Source organism: Betta splendens, chromosome 9 (genome assembly GCF_900634795.4).
Source record: "Betta splendens chromosome 9, fBetSpl5.4, whole genome shotgun sequence".
Taxonomy (NCBI): Eukaryota; Metazoa; Chordata; class Actinopteri; order Anabantiformes; family Osphronemidae; genus Betta; species Betta splendens.
The window spans coordinates 13,711,991-13,735,956 of NC_040889.2; the positions used below are offsets into that span (position 1 = coordinate 13,711,991).

Genomic DNA, 23,966 nt, shown 5'->3' on the forward strand with positions numbered 1-23,966 from the left:
CTCTTTCCTTACGGTTATTTACAATAAATAATTATATTCAGTTTTCCATATACCATGTACAGCAACATTTATCCAACAGTGCAGTTGTTTTAAAGTAGATACATTTAGCAAATACATTTTAAGTGCTTTGACTGCATTAGTCCCAAAAAGTCAGTCTGGTGTCAGTTTACACACAGCTGTCGGGCTGTGCCACCCTATACTGTGTCTTGATGAGCCCTGTCTGCATTCCGTAGCCAAGGCCACACAAGGTTGTGTGCAGTTCTGTCAGCAAGACATTAGCTTGTGTCTAATCTTCATAACGTGGTCTCACTGCTCATGTCCCGAGGACGATGGGGGTCAATGTCTGAGTCATAGTCTGATTCCATCTCAATCTTGACCTGGGGCACAGGACAGGCCAACCCTCTGGCCATAGGCATCGCCGGAGATGATGGACAGGAGATCTTCAGGTGGAGAGTGATGCTGAGGAGTGCAAGCTCTAGTTATCATACACATGGACCGCCAAAGACACTGAGGGGTGATCAGGCAAAGGAACAGGCCATGAAGGCCATGAAGCATTATGGCCCAAACTAAAACCTACAACATCTCATATCAGTGATGAGCAGCCACAGAAGAAAAGCATTACTTTCTAATAATAGTTTATCATTCGACTTGGGTCTATTTAAATCCATTTAGTTAGTGGATGCAGTGATGCACAGACAAGAAACTCAGCTTAATAGATTCAGTCTGAGCAAAATTTGTCCTGTCCCAACTGCCAAAACGGTTGGCAAAATATAAAAACATAAAAAAATTATTTTCACGGCTGAAATTTATTTATTTATTTTATTATACTATATATTTTATTTTTTAAGAAAACTGATGTTTTTGGTGTAAACCTACACTGAATAACATCCTACAAATCAAGTCAATTTTATCAATAATTACTGTCATTTCCAAACCATGCCTCTTTCAAAGCAATGCAGACACTAGGGGTATTTTGAACCTTCAAACCTCCAGCAAAACCAAAACAGTCCATTGAAGTAATTTTGATTAAATGTCTAGCAAAGTGAGTAAAGGCTGCACCGCTATGGAAAACATTTTCAGTGAACAGCTCAAAGTGAGGGTACAGAGAAAGACAACTGGGCTTTAAAACAGTGGATGAAAAAGAAACAACCAAAATGATGATGCTTGTTGCATGTGAATGATTATACACTTTAACTGATCTACGTGATTTAAATGTGCATTAGATGTACAACACATTATTTCAGTTCTGCATTACATTAATCTACACAACAAACTTTTAAACATACAAAATGAAAAACATGAGTTTAAACGTACAACTTTTCACCTCAGTGAGTGTATTTTGGCCACAGCCAGGGAATGAAAAACTGTAACATATGTACAGTACAGTTTACATTCTGTGAGGTGTTTAATGTACAGCAGATTGAGTAGGAGCATGAGTGTACGATTTACAACATTTCCATGATCTGCATTGCCTTAAAGAGCATGGAGAGGAGACTGTGCCCTGAAGGGACACTGGTCTGGTAAAGAATGTCTCCAGTTGTGGATAAAGACGTGATAGCGTATAATGTATTCCAAAAAAATAAAAATAATTGAACTAATTGAAACTAATTGAACTGATCAGAACTAAATGTAAAAAGAACTAAATGTTTACATACACAAGAATACAAAAGGTTGTGTTTGTGTATTAAGGAGCACTCTGTGTAGCAGCAGGCTGACAGCGAGCTCCCCATTCAGACTGGGAAATATCTGGGTGTACAAGATCTTTGTAGGGGATGTGTAGTTTGAGAACACAGTACCTGCGATCTAAATCCGACTCTGAGCTGGGTGAGTGGTTGGAGTAGGCTTGGTATTTGTCCTGTAGTCAAACGCACACAATAAACATTATCGTCAGAAACTGGGCAATAATCGACTATCCCACTAGGGGGCACCAGAGGTCTAAAGGTTTTACCTCTTCCACGCTGTCGTCTGACTTTGGTTTCTTCTTGTCCTTTCCCTTCTTCTTGTCATCGTCTGTCTTCTTCTTCTCTTTTTCAGGCAGTAAGTCATCTAGCCAGGCCAGATCATGCTGGGAGAAGACCATGTCAAGCATCTTTCGGACCACCATCAGACCCAGGATCTGGAGGTTTTGCACAGATGTACACTGACATACAGCCTGATTCTAGGCCCCATTAACATTCATCTTATGTCTGAGCTATGGTCTGCATATGATATAGCTGGGTGGCATTTGTAAAGGACATTAGCATGAATCACTGGTATACCTGATGAACTCAGATCAGTTCATATTTTATATTTACACCCAGTAAAACTGACACTAATGTTATCATGAGAAAGGGCTGCTTACATCACCATAATATACATTATGAGTATTTCTATAGATTTTAGTGTGTATTGTGTTATATAGGAGCACCTTTCTGACAGCTCCCACAGAGCTTAGCTTTCATGTGTTCTGCAACGACATTGCATTCAGTAGCTAAATGAAGTGTCTTTGTCCTGCAGTCAGGTTGTTCACGTACCATGACAGGGAAGATGATAGCCATGAACGTGGATTTGAGGACCCAGAGCACAGCCAGACACATGATCTGGATCAGAGTGAACAGGTGTATCCTCCTCAGAGGAACGTGGCGCAGGTAAGAGTAGTCTGGCTGGTGCTTGGATGGCATCATATACAATTTAATCCTGTCCCAGAACTGTGGAAAACAAGCTAAAATCTGAGTGACAAAGGTTAATTACGTACAGACCTGTTGTGTAAATGATTCGAAATGATGAATGATTTGTTTTAATAGAGATTTGTGTGAGTTTTAGTTCGGCTTGGATGTGCAGTGCTTCAAAGAAACGTTGTTCAGGAGCACCTGCTACAGTAGATCATGAGCTTCCAAGGCTCAGACGCCTGGGAAACATATCTGAATTCAAATGAAAGCTTCAACCATTTGGAGTATATATAAAAGCTTTGGCTCTTTGGAAAGGAGTAGTTTTTACCACAGCTGTCAGATTTACTGTAGACCTAAACGGTACACTGTAGAACACAGAGAAAGAAAAAATCTCCACCCTGCCTGGATTTTTCCCCTAAATACAATCAAGTATCACCCATATAAAGAAATAAATCAAATAGTGTTAAAAAACAATATATGGGACCTATATCTTATAAATGTATAATATTTCATTCTGCTCCCCCCACTCCGCCTGGGCCCTGTAACCCTAATAGCTCTGGCCTGCATCAATTTACAGACGCCAGAGAGGGTTCAAATAAAAGCTTGTAGAAGGCTGTAGAATGACCCTATAATGATATATTAGCGTTCACTGTAACCTAGAAGCTTACATGTAACAATCTGGGACAATAATTCATACTTAGGAAAGAGCAGGCTTCACTTTCTGGCCTTTTGACCTGACTGGAGACAGTTGTCTGAGCGCCCCCTCCCCCTCCTGTCGCATATCTACGCATTCTGTGCAGTCTCACATGCACTACGGCTTTTCATACAGCACTTACTGTAGTGATACTGCATGCCTGGAAGTGGGGGAGAGGTGATTCTCAAGAACTTGAAGATGATTGGCCAGGGGTAACCCTGGTTACCGCATACTTGGGCATTTTCCAGCGTGCTGGGCCTCATTTGAAACCTAAAGTTTACAGCCTCCATCTTTGATCCTCTGTTTTAGTTTCGGTTTTAAATTTAGCAAGTTATGGCTGTCAGAAGTGGAAGACAATTATTTTTCACCCAGGAGTTGGAGTAGAACACTTTTCGGACCATTGTGGATATACCATGTTTTGGTGCGAAACGCTTTATTACATTACATTCGCTAGAGAATGAGACCACACACGCGACGTGAATGAGTGGTTCAGAGGTCGTCAAAAGTGATGGAAGATTAATGGATTTAATGCTATTGTTTTTTGAGCATTTGGTGACTGTGCTGTGATTGTTGTTGCTGGTCCACTGTTTGCTTGAGGCAGGGGTGTCAAACCGTGGTTCTTCGAGGGCCCCTGTCCCTGCTGGTTTTCCAACTCTCCCTGCTGATCACCTTGAACAGGTGTGTCAACACCTGATCTACATAATCAGCAGACTCTGGGGAAAGGAGAGTTGGAAAACCAGCAAGGGACTGGTTTGAGTTTGACACCCCTGGCTTAAGGTGTTCTAACTCTTATCTCTTAGATTCTCTTTTTATCTGTGCCGCTGAAAATCAGGGTTATTATTATTATACATCATTAATGTAAATAAACTGTGCATTTCAAGCCTTTTGGTTCTGTTTTAATGAAGGGGTCAGAAACAATGTTGGCCAAAATGTCTCACCATAGTAATTAAGTTTATTATAATAAATGACATCAACAGCTGACACACATCCTACCTGGATTCCATTGAGGGAGGCTACACCCATGTAGAGAAAAACACCGTAGAGCACAGGCATAGGTATGAACTACAAATGATGAAAAGGACAGAAAACATGATCATGTTTTGGCAGTAAACAAGCTGGGATACATATATAAAGGCCTGCAGTGTTTAATAAGTGTTCTTATAACTACCTAAAAAAGTACAATAAGAAACAGTTGTTACACCAACTCATTTATGTATTTTAATTTTCATTCACATGAAAATATTGTCCACTTCAGGAACTAGAGATTGTTTATTAAAACTGAACTTCCTTGTCAGATATTGAAATGAGGTTTACTTGCTGTAATTAATTCTCTGGTCACAGACAGCAAATTTAATTTAGTTAGTTACTTTGGGATTTCTCTGATAGATGTATTTTGTTGATACCTTCCTGTCTCTCCACATTTTTCCCACCTTTATAAATAAATATAATACATTTAAAAATAAATACAATAATTGTATTACAGCTTTCAACTGCCTCTGTCCAAATTGTAATATTCATCTGATTCAAACGTTACTGTACAGAAAATATCTTCCCTTCGTGTATGGAATGCCGTCATGTGTGTTTTTTAATGACATATTGTCTATGATGGAAATAAATGTTAGAGCAACAGCACGACAACAATACAAGTACACAGACAACACTTAACGCTAAGGGTACACGTCGTACCTTTAGTATTGGTGCAAGAAAGATGGACACTCCAGTCAGAACAAACACCATAATCCCTGTAACTCTTTGTTCTCTGGAAACAAAACATTGATGAAAATACATCAAATTATAAAAATATAAAGTGTCAGTTTTACAGAGTTTCTTATTGTTTTTAACTGCCGAGTGTATCTGCGTTTTTATGACACCCCCAGGAGCAGCCTGAAGGGATTATTTCCTCTTTATTTGCGTGGACTCACCTGACTCCAAGGAACTGAGGTTGCTCTCCAGGAGCACTTGACTCACTTTCCATCTTTAGAGAGTCAATGTGGGCAATGGAGATGACAGTGGCAGCGACGTACCAAGGCAGGCCAATGAAGGAACAGACAGCCATGAGGACACCAACCCAGAGGAGATCTAGGTGGTAGCCACACCCTTTCTGTCAAGTTAACCACACACAAATGATTCTAATTGGAAACAATAGATTTGAATAATAGACTACTTGGAATCCTTTGCTTCTGTTTTCAAGTCAGAAAACTTGGCCAGAGACCACAAATTTATCCTCCAGTTTGGTCACACTTCAAACTGGTAAATCATAGGTTTGTTACAGTAGGTGGACAAAAGCAGGAGGGAGTAGTGAGTGGGTGTGAAACATCAGCCAAGTAAGAATTCACCAGGCTGTTCCATTAGCCTTGGTAACCTGCTAAAAGACCCACCTGATTTAGCCACATATTATGAGCCATGTTTAGTTGCCTGGGTTCCTCTTCCTTGGCTTCTCTGGGAGTTGGAATGTCCTCACCTACTTTTGTCCACATAACAGGTCTATCCTTTACAAGTGTGAGGTGAAACCAAACTGGAGGATAAAATTGTGGTCACCAGACAATTGTTCCTAGATTGACAAAGCTACCAGGATGGCTACCAATTGTTTCAGCCATTTCAAAAAGAATCTTTACCACTTTAAATGTAATAAGTCAAATAGCACTACAATACATCTGGTAACATTGTTAAAATAACTGTTTTATCATCAGTTCAAGCATAAACCTCCAAGTCGGGTTTAATTACTAACCTTAAGTTTATTCTCCTTGCGGTTAACAATGACAGCACTGATCTGCTGGTCCATGAAGATGAGGATAGTCACTAGAAGGGCAGGGACAGAGCTGGCCAGGTAGACCCACCATGGGTTCTTACCAAAAGGCATCACCAGCCAGCCTCGGTCAGCTCGAGTAGGCTAGTGGAAGATGAGAGACCAGTAAAAAAAATCTTTCATCCTTATTATAATGTTTTATATAGAGGCAACATATTTTTATATTTGTACAGATTGTACAAATATGTTTATATATTTTTACAGTCTGTGACTTTGTAAAAGCAACTCTGAATAAGTCCAAATCTGATTTTCTTTACCTTGAATTCTGTTGGGACAATTAGCTTAGGAGTGTCAAGTCCCATAAGCATATCGAGCCCCACAAATGTCATGATAGACATGAAGATAGAGAAGTCACTGATGAGTTTCCTCAGCTGACAAAGGGGAAAAATAAATGGTGGAATGAACACACAATAAAAATAAAACAAATGATGGGAAGGTTTTAGAAGGTTGTGTTTACTGTAGCATCATAAAAAGTAAGATTAGATTATTTTTGTTTTGTTTTATTATTCATGTTAGACATGAGTCACAGAAGGGAAAATAAATAAAGGCTAAAGTTACCTAAACACCAAAAGATTGCTGACCATGCTGTAAAATCAGCAGAAAATGTTTTTTGTCACATGTGTCTTGTAGTACAAACACTGTAAGAGACAAAAATGATTCTATTTTATTTTATTCTTTTTATAAAAGCCAAACAGACTGCAATGTATTTAATTGACAGGCAGTGTTTGCGTTAGAAGTCCCAGTTGTACTAATGATAATATCCTCACTTACAGGGTTTGGTAAAAATGATGTTAAACACTTGCCTGAGAAATCCTCACAAAATAAAATTTGAAGTAGATGCAGAGAATGTTCACTGAGCTCACCTTTGTGGGGAAGTAGCGACTAAACTTGAACTTCTTTAGGGTGATGGTCATGGAGTAGGTGCCAAAGAAAAGGATTAAGGACATTAGAGCCAGATCAGGGGTGTACATGCAGGATTTTCCCACCAAAGAACCTCCATACTTCTGACATTCCTTCTTGCTCAGCTGGCTCCAGTCCAGAGCTGTCACATTCAACTGGATCGGTGGTGGTTAATGGTCAGGAGAAAAACAAGAGCAAAGCGATTGTCAGACAAAGTACACGTCTGGGTTAGCTGTGAACCATTTGTTCTTATACCAATGCTGCCGTTTAGGCTTCATTCAGCCTGAAACACAATGCACCAAAATATGGTGCATGAAAATAAACACTTACCCCAGAGACATTAGAGCTGTTATCCGGCATTGGAACTAGACCATTGAAGATCATTATGGCCACTGTTTATGAACAATAGGAAGGCAATGAGACAATCGGGTGATGAACAACAAAAAGAAAAAAAACTGCAAAAATGCAAAACAACATCATGGCAGAGGCCAGTGGAAGGTCCAAAGAGATACTCACTCAGATATGGCAAGGAAGTAGTTTGTGCATGGCAAAAACAGATAAGAGACAAATCAATTACAGAAATCAATTAAAAAACTAGCAGGTTAATGGTAAAGTGATTTACAGTAGAGAACCAGACTACAGCCAAACTGGCTCCGCATGAACCCTTCTGTATCTCCTTGAGCCTGTACGTGAACTCACCTGGGTCTGGGGCCAGGCATTCGCACTTGTACGTGGTGATGTAGTCGGGCTTGAAGCTGGTGTCTATTGGGTAGTAATTGAAAGTGCCCACCATCTTCTTGATGGCATCAGAGATAAAGATAAAGGAGATGAGGCTGGAAAAGCCCTCCTCAGTGAAGCGGGTCATATACTTGATGATGTAACTGGCATCAGTGGCTACCAGGATGAAACACTGCAGGCAGGAGTGGATGCCAATCCACAGACGCAGCTCCATGTAATCTATGGCGTTGTTGCTTCGAGAGTGAGAAAAAATTAGGTAAATTAACACTTAACAATTGTAATGCTGTGTTGTAAAACAAAATCGCAACTGTAGCGAACACGTAAAATATAAGTTGCGGTGATAACATATCCCTAAATGTCCATACTGTAAATTGTTTAGTAAAATAAAATAATAAATAACAGGTCAATTAGTGACAAATCTTTAATCTTATATTGTGAAATGTAGGTTAAAAAAGGTTATAAAGGTTGTAATGATACATTACACCTTATCAGTTACAGTATAAAGCATATGCCAAAAACAAACTTGATTATACTTAATGGTACAACGTTTACTGCTATTCATTTAGATTTACAGTAAATCATCATTATATGATTATGTATAATATTGTATTAAAAAAATGTAGTTTAATTTCAAAACCATTTATATTTATAAACCATGTAATTTTATCATTAGAACATAAAGTAAAGTACAGTATATGCCTACATGTATGAACCCCTGTGGCAAAAGATCTGAGGATGATCTTTTTTATAAAGCAAGCGGATAGGATTGAAAGTTGTTTTTTAAAATTACCAGAGGGTAAATATTTGACCATATCATTGCCAATGTCTTTTAGTTTCAAGATGAGATCTTCAAAAAATGTACTTGCTGTTTAAATTCAGAGAGAGAGAGAGAGAGAGAGAGAGAGAGAGAGAGACATTTTAAACTCAAACCTATCAATGAACAGAATTTTTATTAGATGCCGTGACCTGCAGAGAAAAAGCCTTTATTGCTTCTCCCAATAACAGGATTGTGTTTAACTCTAACTGTTAATAAAAGGAATGTCTGGACCATTTTATTGCATTATTGTTTCACTTTGAGGAGGCTCACTTGCTGAATTCAAAAAGGAGTTTTTCAAAGATGAGGATAGGTCCAGTGGAGCTGAGGATGATCAGGGGCTGACCGCCAAGGAGACAGAAAACAGAGCCAGCCAGAGCAGTACCCAGAAAACTCTCCATCACTCCCTGTTGATGGCGAGAGATGATACAAGGTCACAGACAATATACTTTAGCATATTATAGAATATTATAAACTCAGAAGCAGATTGCGGGCATAAGAACAATGATATAGGAAAAAACGCAGAGAAAATGTCGATGGTAAAACAAAATTGGTTATGAATGAACTTGAAGGAAACAGTGTCATGAGTTTGACACAAAAAGACAAATATGGGTAAAATCTGACAATATTTTACAGCTAATCTAATAAATAGATTACACTTGAGTTTCCTGATTCTGATGCCAGTCGGTTTTAATCTACAGCAGCACTGTGGTTTATATTCGATGAACTGCAATCAATTTTCCTGGCTTAAATGTGCAGGTGAAGGAACTCGACTCTGGTATCTGTGTTGTAGCTGTAACTTTCAGGTGTAATAGAAGATCAATACTGAACTACACTTAATACAAAAAAAGATGGAAAACAAACAATATTATAAAAGAACCAGTGAACACTACATCTTTTCAATTTTGGTCTGGATTGTGACAAATGCAACATGGCTCAACTTGGCACGGAATTACTGGAACGAACAAGAAACCTTGTTGTGAGACAGGAGAGTGCAAAAGTCTCCGTGGGCAATAAATTACATTTACAGCACAGCAAGCACTTCTGAATTTGCACAAGGATTATCTGTGTTGTTTCAGTGAGTGATCAGACAATTTCAAAATAAATATGTTTGGATCAGATCAGATAAGGTTTAGACCAGTTGTTCATTGTGGACCTGGCCAGAATTAATACACATACTATGATTTGCTTGTAAACAAGCTTGTAAAACCAAAATAATTCAAGTCCAGAGGTTCAGATCAGATTTCCTACATGACAAAACATACCTGTTCCCTGACTTCAATCCAGTTAAACACCTTAGAAGGATTTAAAAAAGAACCCTAAATGAGAAGCTAAGTATTTGTACATATTTGCCCAAGAGTGTTGTCAACCATGTCCAAAAGGATTCAGTCTGTCATCTAAGAATGGAAGCAGACATATATGATGAGGGTGTACTGACCTTTGTTGCTATTGGTTTCAGAAAATAGGCCTGGGGAGTATTGGGTTAATATGAATGTTTTATTTAGTCAGAAACTCTTTTGAACTGGTCAAGGTGGATGACTCTTAATTATATAAGTAGGAGTTCTTGTCCCCCATTTCACTGTGTGTCGTGTACCTGGTAATTGTCAGTAGCATCTCCCAGTAGGCCACCAAAAGTGATGGCATTGGTGATGCAGCCCAAGTAAATGAAGAGCACCGCAGAGATGGACTGGATGTGGAAACCGTCGTAGAAGTCACTTGGCAGCCACGGCAGTTTTCTCTTAATGTCCAGGTACAGACCCCCACAAAACCTGTCATACATGTACAACACAGTTGTCGATTTTGTCAAGTGTTTTTTTTCACATCTGCCAGCGTCAGGTTAAGCACAATCTTGAAACCTGTCCTGAACTACTTACCGCCCAGTGAACGCCAGCTCCTCTCCAAGCTCATGTTGCTCTGGCATCTCCTCATCCTCAGCCAGACCTCCCCCTCCTCCCCCAGCTGTTCCATTCATTTGCCCAAGCTCATTCAAGGAAAATACTGACTTCCTACAGAAAAGAAGCATGCAGCAGACCAAACCAAAATAGAGGAATTTGTTTTATTGTGTTTATTTAGGGCTTTTTTTAGAGACATTTTAACCCTAAGAGTGTGGCTGGTTGTACTGACATGGAAGCAATATTTCACTAAATAAACCTAACATTTAACATAACCTATGCAATATCTAACAACAATGTACTTGCGCTGTTAAGTTTATATCTTTGTCAGAACAGATGATTTGTGATAAGGGTTTAGGTGAACATTGTACCACAAAATATAAGAAAGGAAATCAAACCTTTTGTCAGCTGAGGTGACTTTCTTGGGTGGCTCTATGCGGATTTTAGGATCCCATTCCCCAGGTGGAAGCACAATGACTTCATCCAAAAACTCATCTATTCCTGCAATGAGGTCGTCCCGATCCCTTGCCTTGTAGGCTACATCACTAAAGAGCTTGGAGAGAAGGATAGAGGTAAAGAGAAAGGGTGGTGGCGAAAGTCAACAGTAATCAGACAGACTAAAATAGAGATGTTTACTTTTTATTATCCGCTTTCCTCTTTATGCAGTTTCTGAACCTCAGTTGGACAGGATTAAAAAAACAACTGTCCTTTTTCTAACTAATAACGGATAAATTGCATTTGCTTCAGGATGTACTGGCACAGACATTCACATTTTTCTCAATGAACTGACACTCATTTACTCATTTTGTAAGTGTAATTTTGTCCCAGCATAAGTTATTGTTTCTTGTCTGTATTTCCTTATTGATGTTTACTGTACATTTGGTTATGACCCCTTAATAGTGGAAAATTACAACTTGTCACAGCTAAATCTTCATTCTAATGAGAGTTTACCAAATTGCACAAATGCCAGTGAAAGTAATATTTCAATGAAACCCACATTTTCAGCCACATGTTGTAGTACCATGAAAGTCTAAATGAGAGTTCACTGACATATTTCAACCCGCTGACCAGTGGGGTTAGAAACACAAGGTGTTCCCTTGTCTTCCCCACAGTGGTCATGACCATCCACATGAGACATGACACGGGGATTGCAAAAATAGAACTTCACTTGAGAATCACCAGGTTCTCACTCGAGATCAAAATAATATAATAAGAAGAAAGTAATACTGAAAACTATGCTACAACATTAGAAAAATGTTTGCTCTGCAATCGAGACTGACAAGGTTGTGCCTGAATCTAAACAGGTTCAGCTTGATTTTTATAATATCACTGCATGTTTTTAAATTTATAATGACACAGTTCACTTCCTTTTAAAAAGAAATAAAGTGAAATTGAAATAATCGAAATGAAATTAATACTTTCATTACTATACCATGGGGACTCAGTATCACTTGTGTAAAGATGATGTTAGCAGGTATCTCAATGGTTCACCAGCTTACCACGCATTCACACACAGCTCACCTTTAACTGCAGATTTCTGTATGTGCTGACCTGTCATGGACACATTTTGAAAATGTAATGACACATACTTACATCATCCACCATCAGGGTTGCTATGGCTCGGCCGATCTCATTATAGGACTTGGCCCTACCTTGAGGCCCCAGGAGAATAAAAAGGAATCTGTAAAGTGGTGAGATGAATGTAAAACATTTGGAAGCATGGCAGGAGCCTGTATCACAGCTTTCCTTTGCCTGCAACAGGCTAAGCGTGTTGCAAATCACATTACCTGGTGGGTACAGGGACCTCAGTCAGACCTCCTAGTGTTGTGGCTTGGGCCAGGCGGACAAAGGCGACAAAGGGTTTGTTTAGGAAATCCACTTCACCCACCAAAACGTTTGATGCCTCCGCATCTCTGGGAATCTTCTTCATGAATTTGTTTTTCAACTGCAGAAAGTGACAAAAAGAAACCATAGTGAAGCATCCAAATGCGTATTCTCTGCCATTCCTACAGACATTTCCTAATATTTAATTTAGATTTTTTGTCTCTGAAGTTTTGAGGGTTTTATATTACTGTTAAAAGATTTTTTTTTAATTTACTTTTTAAATAACCACCAAGTAGATAAAATAGATTCTATATTTAACTAAGTGATGATATATACAGTAGATTTTGTCAGATGTGATAGTAATAATGGTAAGTGCAATTGGGAAATGAAATTATCAACAAAATAATCTAACAGCTGAGACACTGACACACAAACACTTTACAGCCACAATATAAAACCAGAAAATATTTTTATTTACCTGGACATACCAGCAAGTGTCCTGTTTTAGGTTCTGTAACCTTGAAACTTTGAACATTGTAAGCATTTTTAGTTTCTGATAGTACTTAAAACTGTGCTTGCGTTATGTCCCATTTGATATTAGAAGTTTCATACAGTGGGGTTAGGGTTAGTCATAGTAGTTAGTTAATCATTATAAATTATGTTGCTGTCAGTCAGAACACGTTTGCATTCTGATCAGCTCTTACGTTTTAAAATGAATCCTGAGATTTTAATCTGGACTAACATTACACGCACTCTCTGTTTAATGGACTTAACCAACGCACTGTATAGTAGCTTAAGTAGGTAAGAATGTTATGAAATAAATATATTATCCTGTGTGAGTGCATTTGTTAATGTGTGAGGGAAAAAAAACAACAACGCTCAATAGGAGCTGTGCCAATAATCCACAGCCTGAATTTGTGGCTACATGTGAGAGCTACGCACGTGGACCAGATGATGCGATCCATGATTTTTATGGTGACAACTCAATACTCAGTATTGACACAGACAATGTAGCACACACAGTTAAGCACACCTAGTAACAAACCATTACTTGTCCACTGTCACATGTGACCTACTGTATGGGCCTGAATTCAGAACAGGGGTACTTGAACAAACTAATAATTGCACCAACAAATATAGGCCCCATCACATAGCACGCACTTCTAAACAAACCCATTCATTATTTTCTTTTATATTTGCATGCATCATCTGAGTGAATGACACTTAATTCTGGCTTGGTCTGTTAAAAATCCCAACAGTCTATTCCAACAACAGATTAGATTAGATCACATATAACATATCTTATATATATTAACAGAAAGGGACCATGTGGAAAATAAATGTATAGTACCTTGTAGAGGTATCTATTTAGATACATTTTGGTCTATCGACAAGAACACTTCACTGATCCCAAAACTTGTCTAATAAAATGAATGATTAAAGCAGTTAAGACACACAATAAGAACATACCTGGTCTGTGCTGGGAGTATCTGCAATGTCATTCATGCTCCTACTCTGTGCGTGGCCTACAAGGCAAAAGTGAATAAGCCTGCAGTTATAACATTTTTTTTATGTTCTCTTACTTTCTGAAAAGAACGTGTGAATGTTTGAGCTGTGTTCCCTTAACACAAATTACATTAACCAGCCCTCACTCTATAAAGACAGAAATTCGAACTCCTGGTTAGACACCATACCCTTTCTACAAAGGCCTCTAAGATGTGAGGGGAAATTAGGTGCAGAATTCAAAACATTGATAAGTTTGAATGTTCAAAAAAGATTAAAAAACAAGTTTTTCAGTTTCAAAATGTTCTTTTAGACATTCAAACATATAGTTTCCATGTTTTCTTTTTATTTCACCTCATACTGAGTCTACCTTGAGAAAAATTATTTTCACATCTTATTACATGCGTGTATTAATATATTTATAACTGTAATAACAAGTTTCTAATGAGATGTTAAAAAGGTACAGGAAAGAAAAAAATAATAATTACACACGTATAACAACACATCTATAACTGTGTAATGAGCTGCATAATATCAAGTGTGAAATGAAATGCGAAAAACCAACACAGGAAGCAGAAATCATTTTCGCCTCGCATTACGCGTGCAATAACAAATTTATAACTGTGTAATAACAAGTGTGTAATGAGCTACAAAACAAAATATTATCTGGTGTGTTAGTTTGCTTTGATCAAACAACAGTAATGAGCAAAGATCAAAGCAAATTGAATCTACTGTCCAAACTGAGAGAAGCTATGAGAAGCTTTTAACAGACACTTACGTAGGCGGCCATAGTTAGCAGACTGCTGTTTTATTCGGAGGTCCTCTGTGGATCGATTGAAGTTGCCACATGGCCCTGAACCTGACCCTGGTGCTGGTCCACTTCGGGGCCCAGCAGTACGATCTAGCAAAAGAAGGGAAGCAGAAGCGTTCACATACAAAGAACGGGATAGGAGTCAGGAGTAACTTATGCAGCAGCATGTGTCCTGCTCATCTAAAAAACAATGTGGTAATTAACTCATCAAACACTAATGTTTTCCCTGTAGAGGATGAGTTTTTTGCCTGCACGACTGCTTTTGTTTGTGAGTCAAATCTGTGTAATACATTATATATATATGCTAATTCATATGTGAGAGCAGAATGATGTTATGTATGTCAGAGAAGCACAATGTTATTTCATGTACTTCCATGTAGGAGCCATAAAATATGTTGCCTCAAAGTCTGTAAAGTCTTACTTCATAATCATGTTAGTGTTCAGCCAGAGCTAGATGACAACTTGCTGCAGCTATTGATAATGATTCTCACTCGTGGAGGAGTTGGACTTGCCGATGTCGGCTAGCGAGCGATGGATTGGCTTCTTGGTGTGGTGTCGGTGCTTCCTCAGCAGAACAAAACTGACCTTCTCTCTCAGGTCAGGGGATAACATGCCGTCTTCTATCTGCCTCTCAATGATGTCATCTGGAAAACGACACATCTGTCTGTCACATTAGGAAGGATGGTGCGTGGATATCCTTCTGTACTTTAGAGTGTGCATATCCATTATATTTAATATATATATATGATGATCTTATAAGACAATTCATTAATTTGAATATACTAATAATATAATTATTTTATTATTAATAATATCTTAGTGTAAAAAGGATTGTATTGGTAGATTTCCCTGTTGAAACTGAGTAATGCAGATTCCCAGTCTGCCTAAGAAAAGCAGATAGTGTTTGTGCATAAATGGTGACAGTTTTGTTTGAGTTCCTGTTAGCTCCAATATTCACTAGAGACCTTTGTGCAGCAATTAGGCATTTTCTAATGACATACAGTTATAACCAATGCTTCCAGCTCATCACTTTCACTCGGAAAGAATGGCACCGTTAACAAAACAGAGAGACTTTTCTAAATAGCAGACATATGTGGACTGCAGGTACTGTAGCAGAGTCAAGCATGTTCTGTTAAAATATCCACTGAATACGAAAAGATGTTGTTTTGATTGCAGCATATCGCATCTAAAATCATAGTATATGCCACTGAGTTAATACCGTATTCATATTGATAGAGGTCTCCCATGCCATGGATACTGATGTATCCCTGTGTGTGATCTTTAATCTTTATCCTGCAGCCCATGTGTTCAGTTACACAAACAAGCCTCTAGAGTTTTTCATCCATCTAAATGTCCTTCGATTTACTAAACACAATCACTGTAAGGTCGCTCCATGAAAACACTGAAAAGGTTTTCCCCCGACAGACAATTTTCTACATATTGTAGCTATCCCTATAGGCTTGGGATGGCTACTGTTTGCTTCACATAAACAATTTATTCCTGACAGTGCACTAAACTTTATGATTAGTAACCAAGTAAAGTGAGGATTATAATTAGGAAAGACTCATTACTGTATATGTTTTGTGGTTTGTAGCTTTGTGTTTGTTCTGTCTTTCACGTGACCAGGTAGTGGACAATTACCTGGAATCCAGGGCTCAATAAAACATTTTGCTGGTTTAATTTTGCTGCCAACTGAGACACACTGTCATTGATTGCTTTTCTGTTCTTCTTACTTTATTGATTTTGTGCTGCAGGAGAAGTGTGGGAGGTGCTGAAACCATCAATTGGCAATTTGTGCTACAAAACAAGCATAATTAAATTCATATTCTTCATATTCTAAACATCGAAGGTTGATAAATATCACATGCTATAAAAGAAGCACACCTGTGTCTGATAAAGCTGGATTAAAGTAATCATGATTTCTGTACGTCCACTGAAAGCGATATAAAGTTTCTGTAGCCGATGTTACTTCCAGCATGCACCTGTATACAGCAAACTCGGCTAAATATGTCTCTGTGGCAAAAAACTGTCAGCACACTGACTAGTGGGTACAGATGCAAAAAACAAGTACTGAAAAAACCTCACCAACAATTTGAGGCAGTGAGTAGCCTTCCAGATCCAGCACCACTGTTCCTGTCTGGAGACAAGTCCTGAGCTCAAAAAGACTGTGCAGTGACAGCGTGGACACATGTGGTTTACTCCATCGCTCCCCTCCTTCCTCCACCTTCTCTTCGAACTTCACCCACCTGAATCCCCAAAACACACAGGAAGGAAAAAGAGCTGCTGCGGGACACGTGTTTTGGTCTTACATAGTCGTGCATGTTGTTGATAGGTCTCAGCGTTTGAATTTTGTCTTATTAGGTTTCATTTTGAATCAGACATGACTACAGCACAAGTGTGTGTTAGTGTGACTGGGGTCTTCTACAGTACCTGGCAGACTCCCTCCACTCCAGCTCGTCTCCTTCTCGCTGCAGAGTGTCCATTTCAGTGAAGAGCGTCGGCGTGGGCAAATAATCATCTTCACTCAGGATGTAACGTAGACGCTCTGCTGCTGGAGACACTTGATGGAATAAAATAATATATATTTTTTCCACTGTGTGATATCATCCAATAAAGGATTATAAAAACTGTTAAATGTTAAAAATGGCTACCATTTTATCTGTCTGCTGCAATTGCCACTTGACTTCACCCCAGTGCCAAAAATGCACAATGCTTTAACTGGCAGCATGCCTACAGAGAGCTTATGCTCAGGAATGCTGCTGCACCATAACAGTAAAATGCAAAAATGCAAATTTGCATTTGCAGTTATAGTGGGCTAAAGAGGGTCACCTCAGCTCCATATTTACATTTTTACAGCTGTCATACTCCTACTATACATACTGTAGGTCCTGTGTGTGTGTGTACTGTGCTGCCTTTGTTTAGCCATTTGGACATAACGTTCCCAATCAAAGTCCTGTAACTCTAAAGCAACAGTGCTCAGCAGGGCTGTTCACTCCAACCTGAGACAGAAGAAATACTCTCATTGCCTGCGTGTGAACCGCATGCTGCTAAAGCTGCTAAGGGGGAAGCCGAATCAAATCAAAACCAGGAGCTAGAGGGGTGAAATAAAACCACAATGGTAGTGTGGTGGTGTGAATTTCTTAGAACAAATGCCACCTCGGGTGTAACATACAGTCAAGCTTAATTGTGAGACCAGAGACGTATGGGAGACTACTACTATATAGCGAACCCAGGGAATGATCTTAACCATTACATCATTATTTATCTTATACCTAAAGAATGAAGCAGACTGTATTATGACCTTTGCAGTCACACAGTAATGTATGACTGCAGCAGAGGGAAAACCTTCAGCACAACATTTGCTTAAAACGTATCAAGGGCTTTTGCTCACTTGTGTGGCTGATGTCTTGGAGACTCTGCTCATTGGAATCCATGAGTCCTTCCTCTACGTCTATGTCTTGGTACTGGTCCTGCTCGGGGTGCTGCAGCTGGCTGTAGCGCCTGTCCCTGTCCATGTCAGCAAGCTCTCGACTGGAGCGCCGTCGCCTGCGTTTGCGACGGTATCCTCGAGGAACAGGGACGCCGATGTAGATTGACTGATGGTCTGAGGACAATATGAAAGTTCCCTAAATGTTTAAATAAGAACACATGACATTGTACATATGGCTGTACTCATCCAAATGCAGAACTAAGAACCAGCACAAGCTTTTGTAAAAGCACTGTAAATGCTAGAAGCTTTAATACAACTCTTCCAAAAGTTTAATAAGGCCTTGATGAACACGCCTAAAATGGTTGACTGGCAACAAGTGACTCTGGTCACTGATGGTGATGTCTGTATTTTTTAATTTCAAATACTCAGAGGGGGATTATCGATGAATGTTAAATGATGTTTAACAAAATTATGTTTCTCATTTCTGCTTATTAACACCAGCAACATTTTCTGTTGGCACAGTCACAAATAAAATCAAATCAAGTCTTATTCAGAACTGCTCAGCGCTCAGCTTTCGTGTGATTTTGGATTTGGCTTTAAAATCCCTGTTTTGCCACAAAAAGGTTGATGATGTGAGTTTGAGCTTCCCCTGTGCAATTAAGGCATTGCTGTGAAGCTGAATGCACTGCTCCATGTGGAATAACTAAACAACAAACTGATATTGGATTTTCTGTAAAGGGATGCAACCTGCTAACCTTTTGCTCAGCATGAAGACACTGTCAATACACACAAACATGCATCAATTCCCTTATGTACACATCCACAGACACAACCACACACAGGCCCATGTCAATCTTAACTTCTCATTTGCAACCCATTCAGCCACATGCTCACAGCAAATTAAAACAGAGAAAGCAGCCAGAATGTATTAGTTTAAGATGAAGCAACTACCTTACAGTGACCTGATTCCTGTTTGTAACTCTGAAGAACCAATGATATACTGTAGCTATAGCTTGCAGTTCACACATACTCACCCTCTTCTTCCTCATAGCGAAGATGGGAGACTCCCATTGCTCTGTCTCCGTGATCCATCCTGACAAACACGAAAATAATAATAATAATAATAATAATAATAATAATAATAATAATAATAATAATAATAATAATAATAATAACATCACTCAATAAATAAATGTTCAATGAACATGATTTTATCATAAAATAATATAAAATATGTCTTAAACATGTTAATTGAACACTACATACTGTAAAGATGTTATTGTTATTGTATCTACAGTAAATGTTTGTAGCTGTCTGTTTTCCTAAAATCACTGTTCAATAAACTAATATTTATCTATAGTATGTTTTCTTGTGTCAGTGAGATTTGTTTGTCAAATTCAAAAGGTTTGCAAGATATTAACAATATGCAAAGCCACTACATACTGTATAGAATTTCTGTAAATATTTTATTCATCTGAGCACATTCTTACATTCAGCAAACGCAAATGCTTGCTTTAAAACGGTTAACGCAAAATACCCATATTACAGTTGTCATTTTAGTAATGTAAAATTCAAATATTTGTATTGTAATTTCATAACTGTACCTATTCCTAATCTTCTAAATTTTGAATTTAGTCATTCCAGATATTATATATTTCCAAATGTTTGGGGAAAACCTCTGTCAATTTTCTGTCAATTGAAATGAGATTTTAAACTCAGTGGGGAAACTCACTCAAACAGTTCAACCTTTTAAAAACACACCTAATACATTTAATACATAACTCCAAAAGTGTATTTGTTTGAGTTGCACCAGTCATCAGTCAAGTTCATGCTTTGTTGGGGTTGTGCCTTAAATAACATGCATTGTCCAAATAAGCCAAGATGTACAGACCTCCAACAATGCATCTTTGACCTGGATCAATCTATTTTATTCTTGCATTTTCCAAATACGTTTTTGAGAAATTGTGTCCATGAATAATATGCATTCTCCACGTAAGATGTGCAAAAATTGTACTCCACCTGGGTCAGTTTTTGTTCACATTCATTTACTCTAGAAGCTCTTTTTTGAGAAACTAAACCTTGGGTGTCAGCCTTTCTCCATCTGGATTAAGAAATATCTTCTGTAGGATCAAAAGTGGAGCTCTGCTGGGTAGCTTAGATCCACACAATGAATGAGACCAAATAACAGTGCACAAGTAAGTGTGATGTTGCCCAATCCAGTTAGGATTTCCACAACTTCATTGAGGACCCTAATGCCATGTGGATCATCTTCATTTACTTCCATCACTTATCCATGTGCTCCATGTTACTATGTTCCTCAAGGTCTGTGTCCTGTGAGATAAAATACAAGAGAGGTGATGTGAAGAAGGATAAATACCATCTATGTGCATAAAATGAATTGAGTATTAAGAGCACCTGGTGGAAAACATATAAAAATTAAGAAAATATTGAGAAAAATGTTCTCTGCCAGATCCATATTCACCATCTTGTTCAGTCTTGGCATTAACAACTGCAGTAGTAGTCATATTAAAAAACAATAGTTTTGAAGTGGCCTTTGAGGACCTCAATTTGACACCCCTGGCCTAAATTAAAAATATGTAGTAGATATACAGTATCACTTTGGTAGCTGCTTACAAATGCAGGCAATACAAAAAACAGAAGAAAGATAAAGGTATTTTTTCTGTTATGCATATTCCCCAACAAGTTTTTCATGGAGCCAAAACTTGTTTGACTTGGGTCAGTGTTTTTCAAGTTCACTTACTTTAGAAGCTTGTTTTTGAGAAATTGAACCTTGGATGTCAACCTTTTTCCATCTACATTAAGAAAGATCCTCTGTAGGATTCATAAGTAGTTCAACATGCATGTTCAACTACAGTTAACAAGTTTCAGATAGATCTGTTGACTACATTTACTAATCAGCTATCACAGTACTAAATGTGAACAGGTATTTATTATGTACTTACCAAAAACAGTACACAATTCTTCTTCTTCTTCTTCTTCTTCTTCTTCTTCTTCTTCTTCTTCTTCTTCTTCTTCTTCTTCTTCTTCTTCTTCTTCTTCTTCTATTTCTTTTTGTTGTTGGCAAACAAGTTGGTACCACTATCGGATCTTATCTATCGGAAACTTCAATTCCCGCTTCATGTGCTTACGTACTGTACAGTATAATCAGGGACTGTGTACATGCGCAGTTGTGACTTGTTAGTTGAAAACAATTCATGCTTATTAGATCAACAAGTGAAAATTCTTTACAACCAACAAGAACCTTTTTTTTAACCTCACCAAACTATTATGCTTCTGTTATAAAAACCTAGTTACATTTTTACTGTTTTGATTGTACAATGTTTGTGGCAAATGCAACATAAAACTGTGTTTCATGAGACAGGTTGGCATTTATCTTGATGCATCTTTTGTCCTGTGGAAGTAAATTGGTAACTTACAGTGATTTACAACATGTGCATGTGTTTATTTGTTCAGTTCTAGCAGTACCAGCCTCCGGTTGCTAAATAACAAAGCTGTTGTTCAGTGACCTGCATGTTGGCTTACTATCCTAATCAATGGGAAAATAATTAATGGCGCCGTCAAGTCAATGGAAATGTGCATATCCGAAACACATGTGAAAGTTGTTGAAACTTGTTGCCCGTGGCAGTATTTCAAACAAGGAAAGCTACCAGCCATATTTAGGGTGTTTTTTTGCACTGCTCGAGGCCAGATGCAGTGGGAAACACTGACACCGTGAGAACTGTCCTGTTGTGTGTGCATCAACACAAATGCATGATTCAAGATCAAATCTCAACAACTAAAAGTTAGTTCCTACATATCTTTCCATAGGTTACAATCATAATTATTAGTAGCTGAGACATTACTATGCATCACATTGTATTGAAATACAGCAGAACACAGAATATTTTACAGATTATATTAGTTCAAGGGTGAGAGAAAAGGGAGAAACAATTTTTTAGCAAATATAGGTTTTAACATTCCTAAAGCCGCAAAAACAAACAACAACAACAAAACCAACAAAATTAAAATACTACACACAGATAATTTTATAAAGTTTGCCTTTGAATAATAATCTAATTTTGGAAATAGCATTAACATTCTTAAAATAAATTCCACACAGGAGGAATTAACAGTGCAAAGTTACTAGTTTTGATGGCTTATTGGCCCAACATAACCCAGTCTAGCTGCTCGGAATGCTTGTGGTGGCTTCCTGCCTCTGTAATTAGTGCTGTCACATCAGTGTCCTTCACACCCAGTGGGCAGCTGCACTGAGAGCCGCAGGCTGCCCCCCTCACAGGCTAATCGATGTGCTTACCCTGACTTCATTGCTTAATAGAGATGCACACACACACACACACACACACACACACACACACACACACACACAGGGTAACATATATGGCACACGTGGGTATCTAAACAGTGCATAAATACTTTGTTACATATAAGGATTATTTTGTGTAGACTAACAGTTTTGGACTGAAATCCAGTGTTGCATCTACTCACAGCTGTACTATACTTTAATGATCATATGCTTTGCAAACACACTTTATTGTTAATATACTACACTTTATTACTCTTTCAAAATGATGAAAGCACAAAACTCTGTATTGTGTGACAATCACCATGAAAAATAAAAATAAGAAGTGCAGTACCTTCAGCTAAACAATCAATGTAGTTTAGTAAAGTTTTCATACTTGACTCTGAACAATAGCAAAATCAAAGCATAAAACTGCAGTAAATGTACCACTGGCTGCAGAAAAACTGTGCCAATCTGTTAACATGTGCTCTGGCATTTGGTCAAGGCTACTGTATTTCATATATATAGACAAATATTAAATTGTATTTTATTGTATTGTATTTAAAGTTTTGCATTTTCATGTATGTAGACATAAAAAAGGTGGAAGATTTTCAGTATATGCCTAGACAGCTTATCAAAAACTTTTAAAAGGTCTGTAAATAAACCTAATTTTCTTCCTAATTATTATACTGTCATGTGAGTTTTGCAGATTGTGTTTTGTTCACACATCTAATGGTCCCCCCCCCCCACCGTCACTGTGTTACAGTCCTCTGCATATGCCAGGCCTGGAGCTAAGAAAAGCAAAACTAAGAATTTAAAATGTCACATCTATCTCAACAAACTGAGAAATTGAATAGCATTGTCAGGAGTGCAAACTAAAGAGCTCAGAAATACAGAAGAAGCAATAAAAGTGCAGAGGTAGAAACAAAACAGGATCAGACAGTGAGACAAAAGAAAACGTCAGCCTACCTGGATTAGTTGTCAGCTGGACTGTGCATAGGGAGAAACGGCCTTGGCTGCTTGAAGTGTCGCATAGATGCAAACATTGCCAGGGGAGCCCCAACAAACTACTGAATGGTACAAAGTCGGTACCTCACTCTTTGTCTCTGTGACTGGCTGTTGCTATGTGACTCTTGCTCTCTCTCGCTCATGACGGGTTCAATAATGGCCAAACTAGGGCTCAGCAGAGAGCTCTAGGCAGGAAGTTGTTTCACACTAAGGTTGACACCAACCACTGAAAATCCCTCAATATACTGTACCAGCAGGTCAATATATGGTAGTGTGGAAAAAGTGATAAAAGGATGCGGCGCTGACACACTGCATTTTATCATATAGACATTTTATACGCATTATACAACACGGCTGACATTGCTTCTGTTTAGCCTGCTATATTCTAAGTTCTAAAAATTGTATTTGTGTTTTTTAGAATGCCTGAGTTTTTGAGGTCATGCTTTTTTCAATTTATTAAATTATTTTAAATGACATTTGTGGCTCGTGGTGTTTTCTTTGTTTTTGTTCTGGTATCGCTCAGTGGGCGGCCAGAGAAGTTTTGAAATTAACCCCTCAGCAGTGGGTCTAGTTCATCAGGCGTAGAGGCCTTTACTTA

The 23,966-nt window shown here is 38.3% G+C and overlaps 1 protein-coding gene across 4 annotated transcripts; it reads right to left on the minus strand.

Annotated features, from left to right (window-relative positions):
* Positions 1-3: 3 nt before the first annotated feature.
* On the minus strand, positions 4-23,503 carry slc4a5a (solute carrier family 4 member 5a). 4 transcript variants are annotated; one of them, XM_055511769.1, is made up of 27 exons: positions 21,024-21,345; positions 20,080-20,391; positions 19,095-19,153; positions 18,022-18,234; positions 17,061-17,190; positions 16,716-16,876; positions 15,122-15,274; positions 14,598-14,720; positions 13,787-13,842; positions 12,280-12,437; positions 12,086-12,173; positions 10,891-11,045; positions 10,475-10,606; positions 10,195-10,369; positions 8,874-9,007; positions 7,748-8,019; positions 7,379-7,413; positions 7,012-7,203; positions 6,406-6,519; positions 6,071-6,232; positions 5,265-5,443; positions 5,029-5,101; positions 4,336-4,404; positions 2,514-2,687; positions 1,949-2,116; positions 1,797-1,855; positions 4-459 (listed from the first exon to the last, which is right to left on the minus strand). In XM_055511769.1, exons 3-27 carry the CDS (start codon positions 19,150-19,152, stop codon positions 294-296), a joined length of 3,399 nt encoding a protein of 1,132 aa, XP_055367744.1. In that variant the 5' UTR covers position 19,153; positions 20,080-20,391; positions 21,024-21,345; the 3' UTR covers positions 4-293. The 4 variants fall into 4 exon arrangements, with proteins under 4 accessions (XP_055367744.1, XP_055367745.1, XP_040928283.1 ...); XM_055511770.1 differs by lacking the exons at positions 20,080-20,391; positions 21,024-21,345 and adding an exon at positions 23,330-23,503 and having other exon boundaries at positions 15,143-15,274; XM_041072349.2 differs by lacking the exons at positions 20,080-20,391; positions 21,024-21,345 and adding an exon at positions 23,330-23,503.
* Positions 23,504-23,966: the final 463 nt, after the last annotated feature.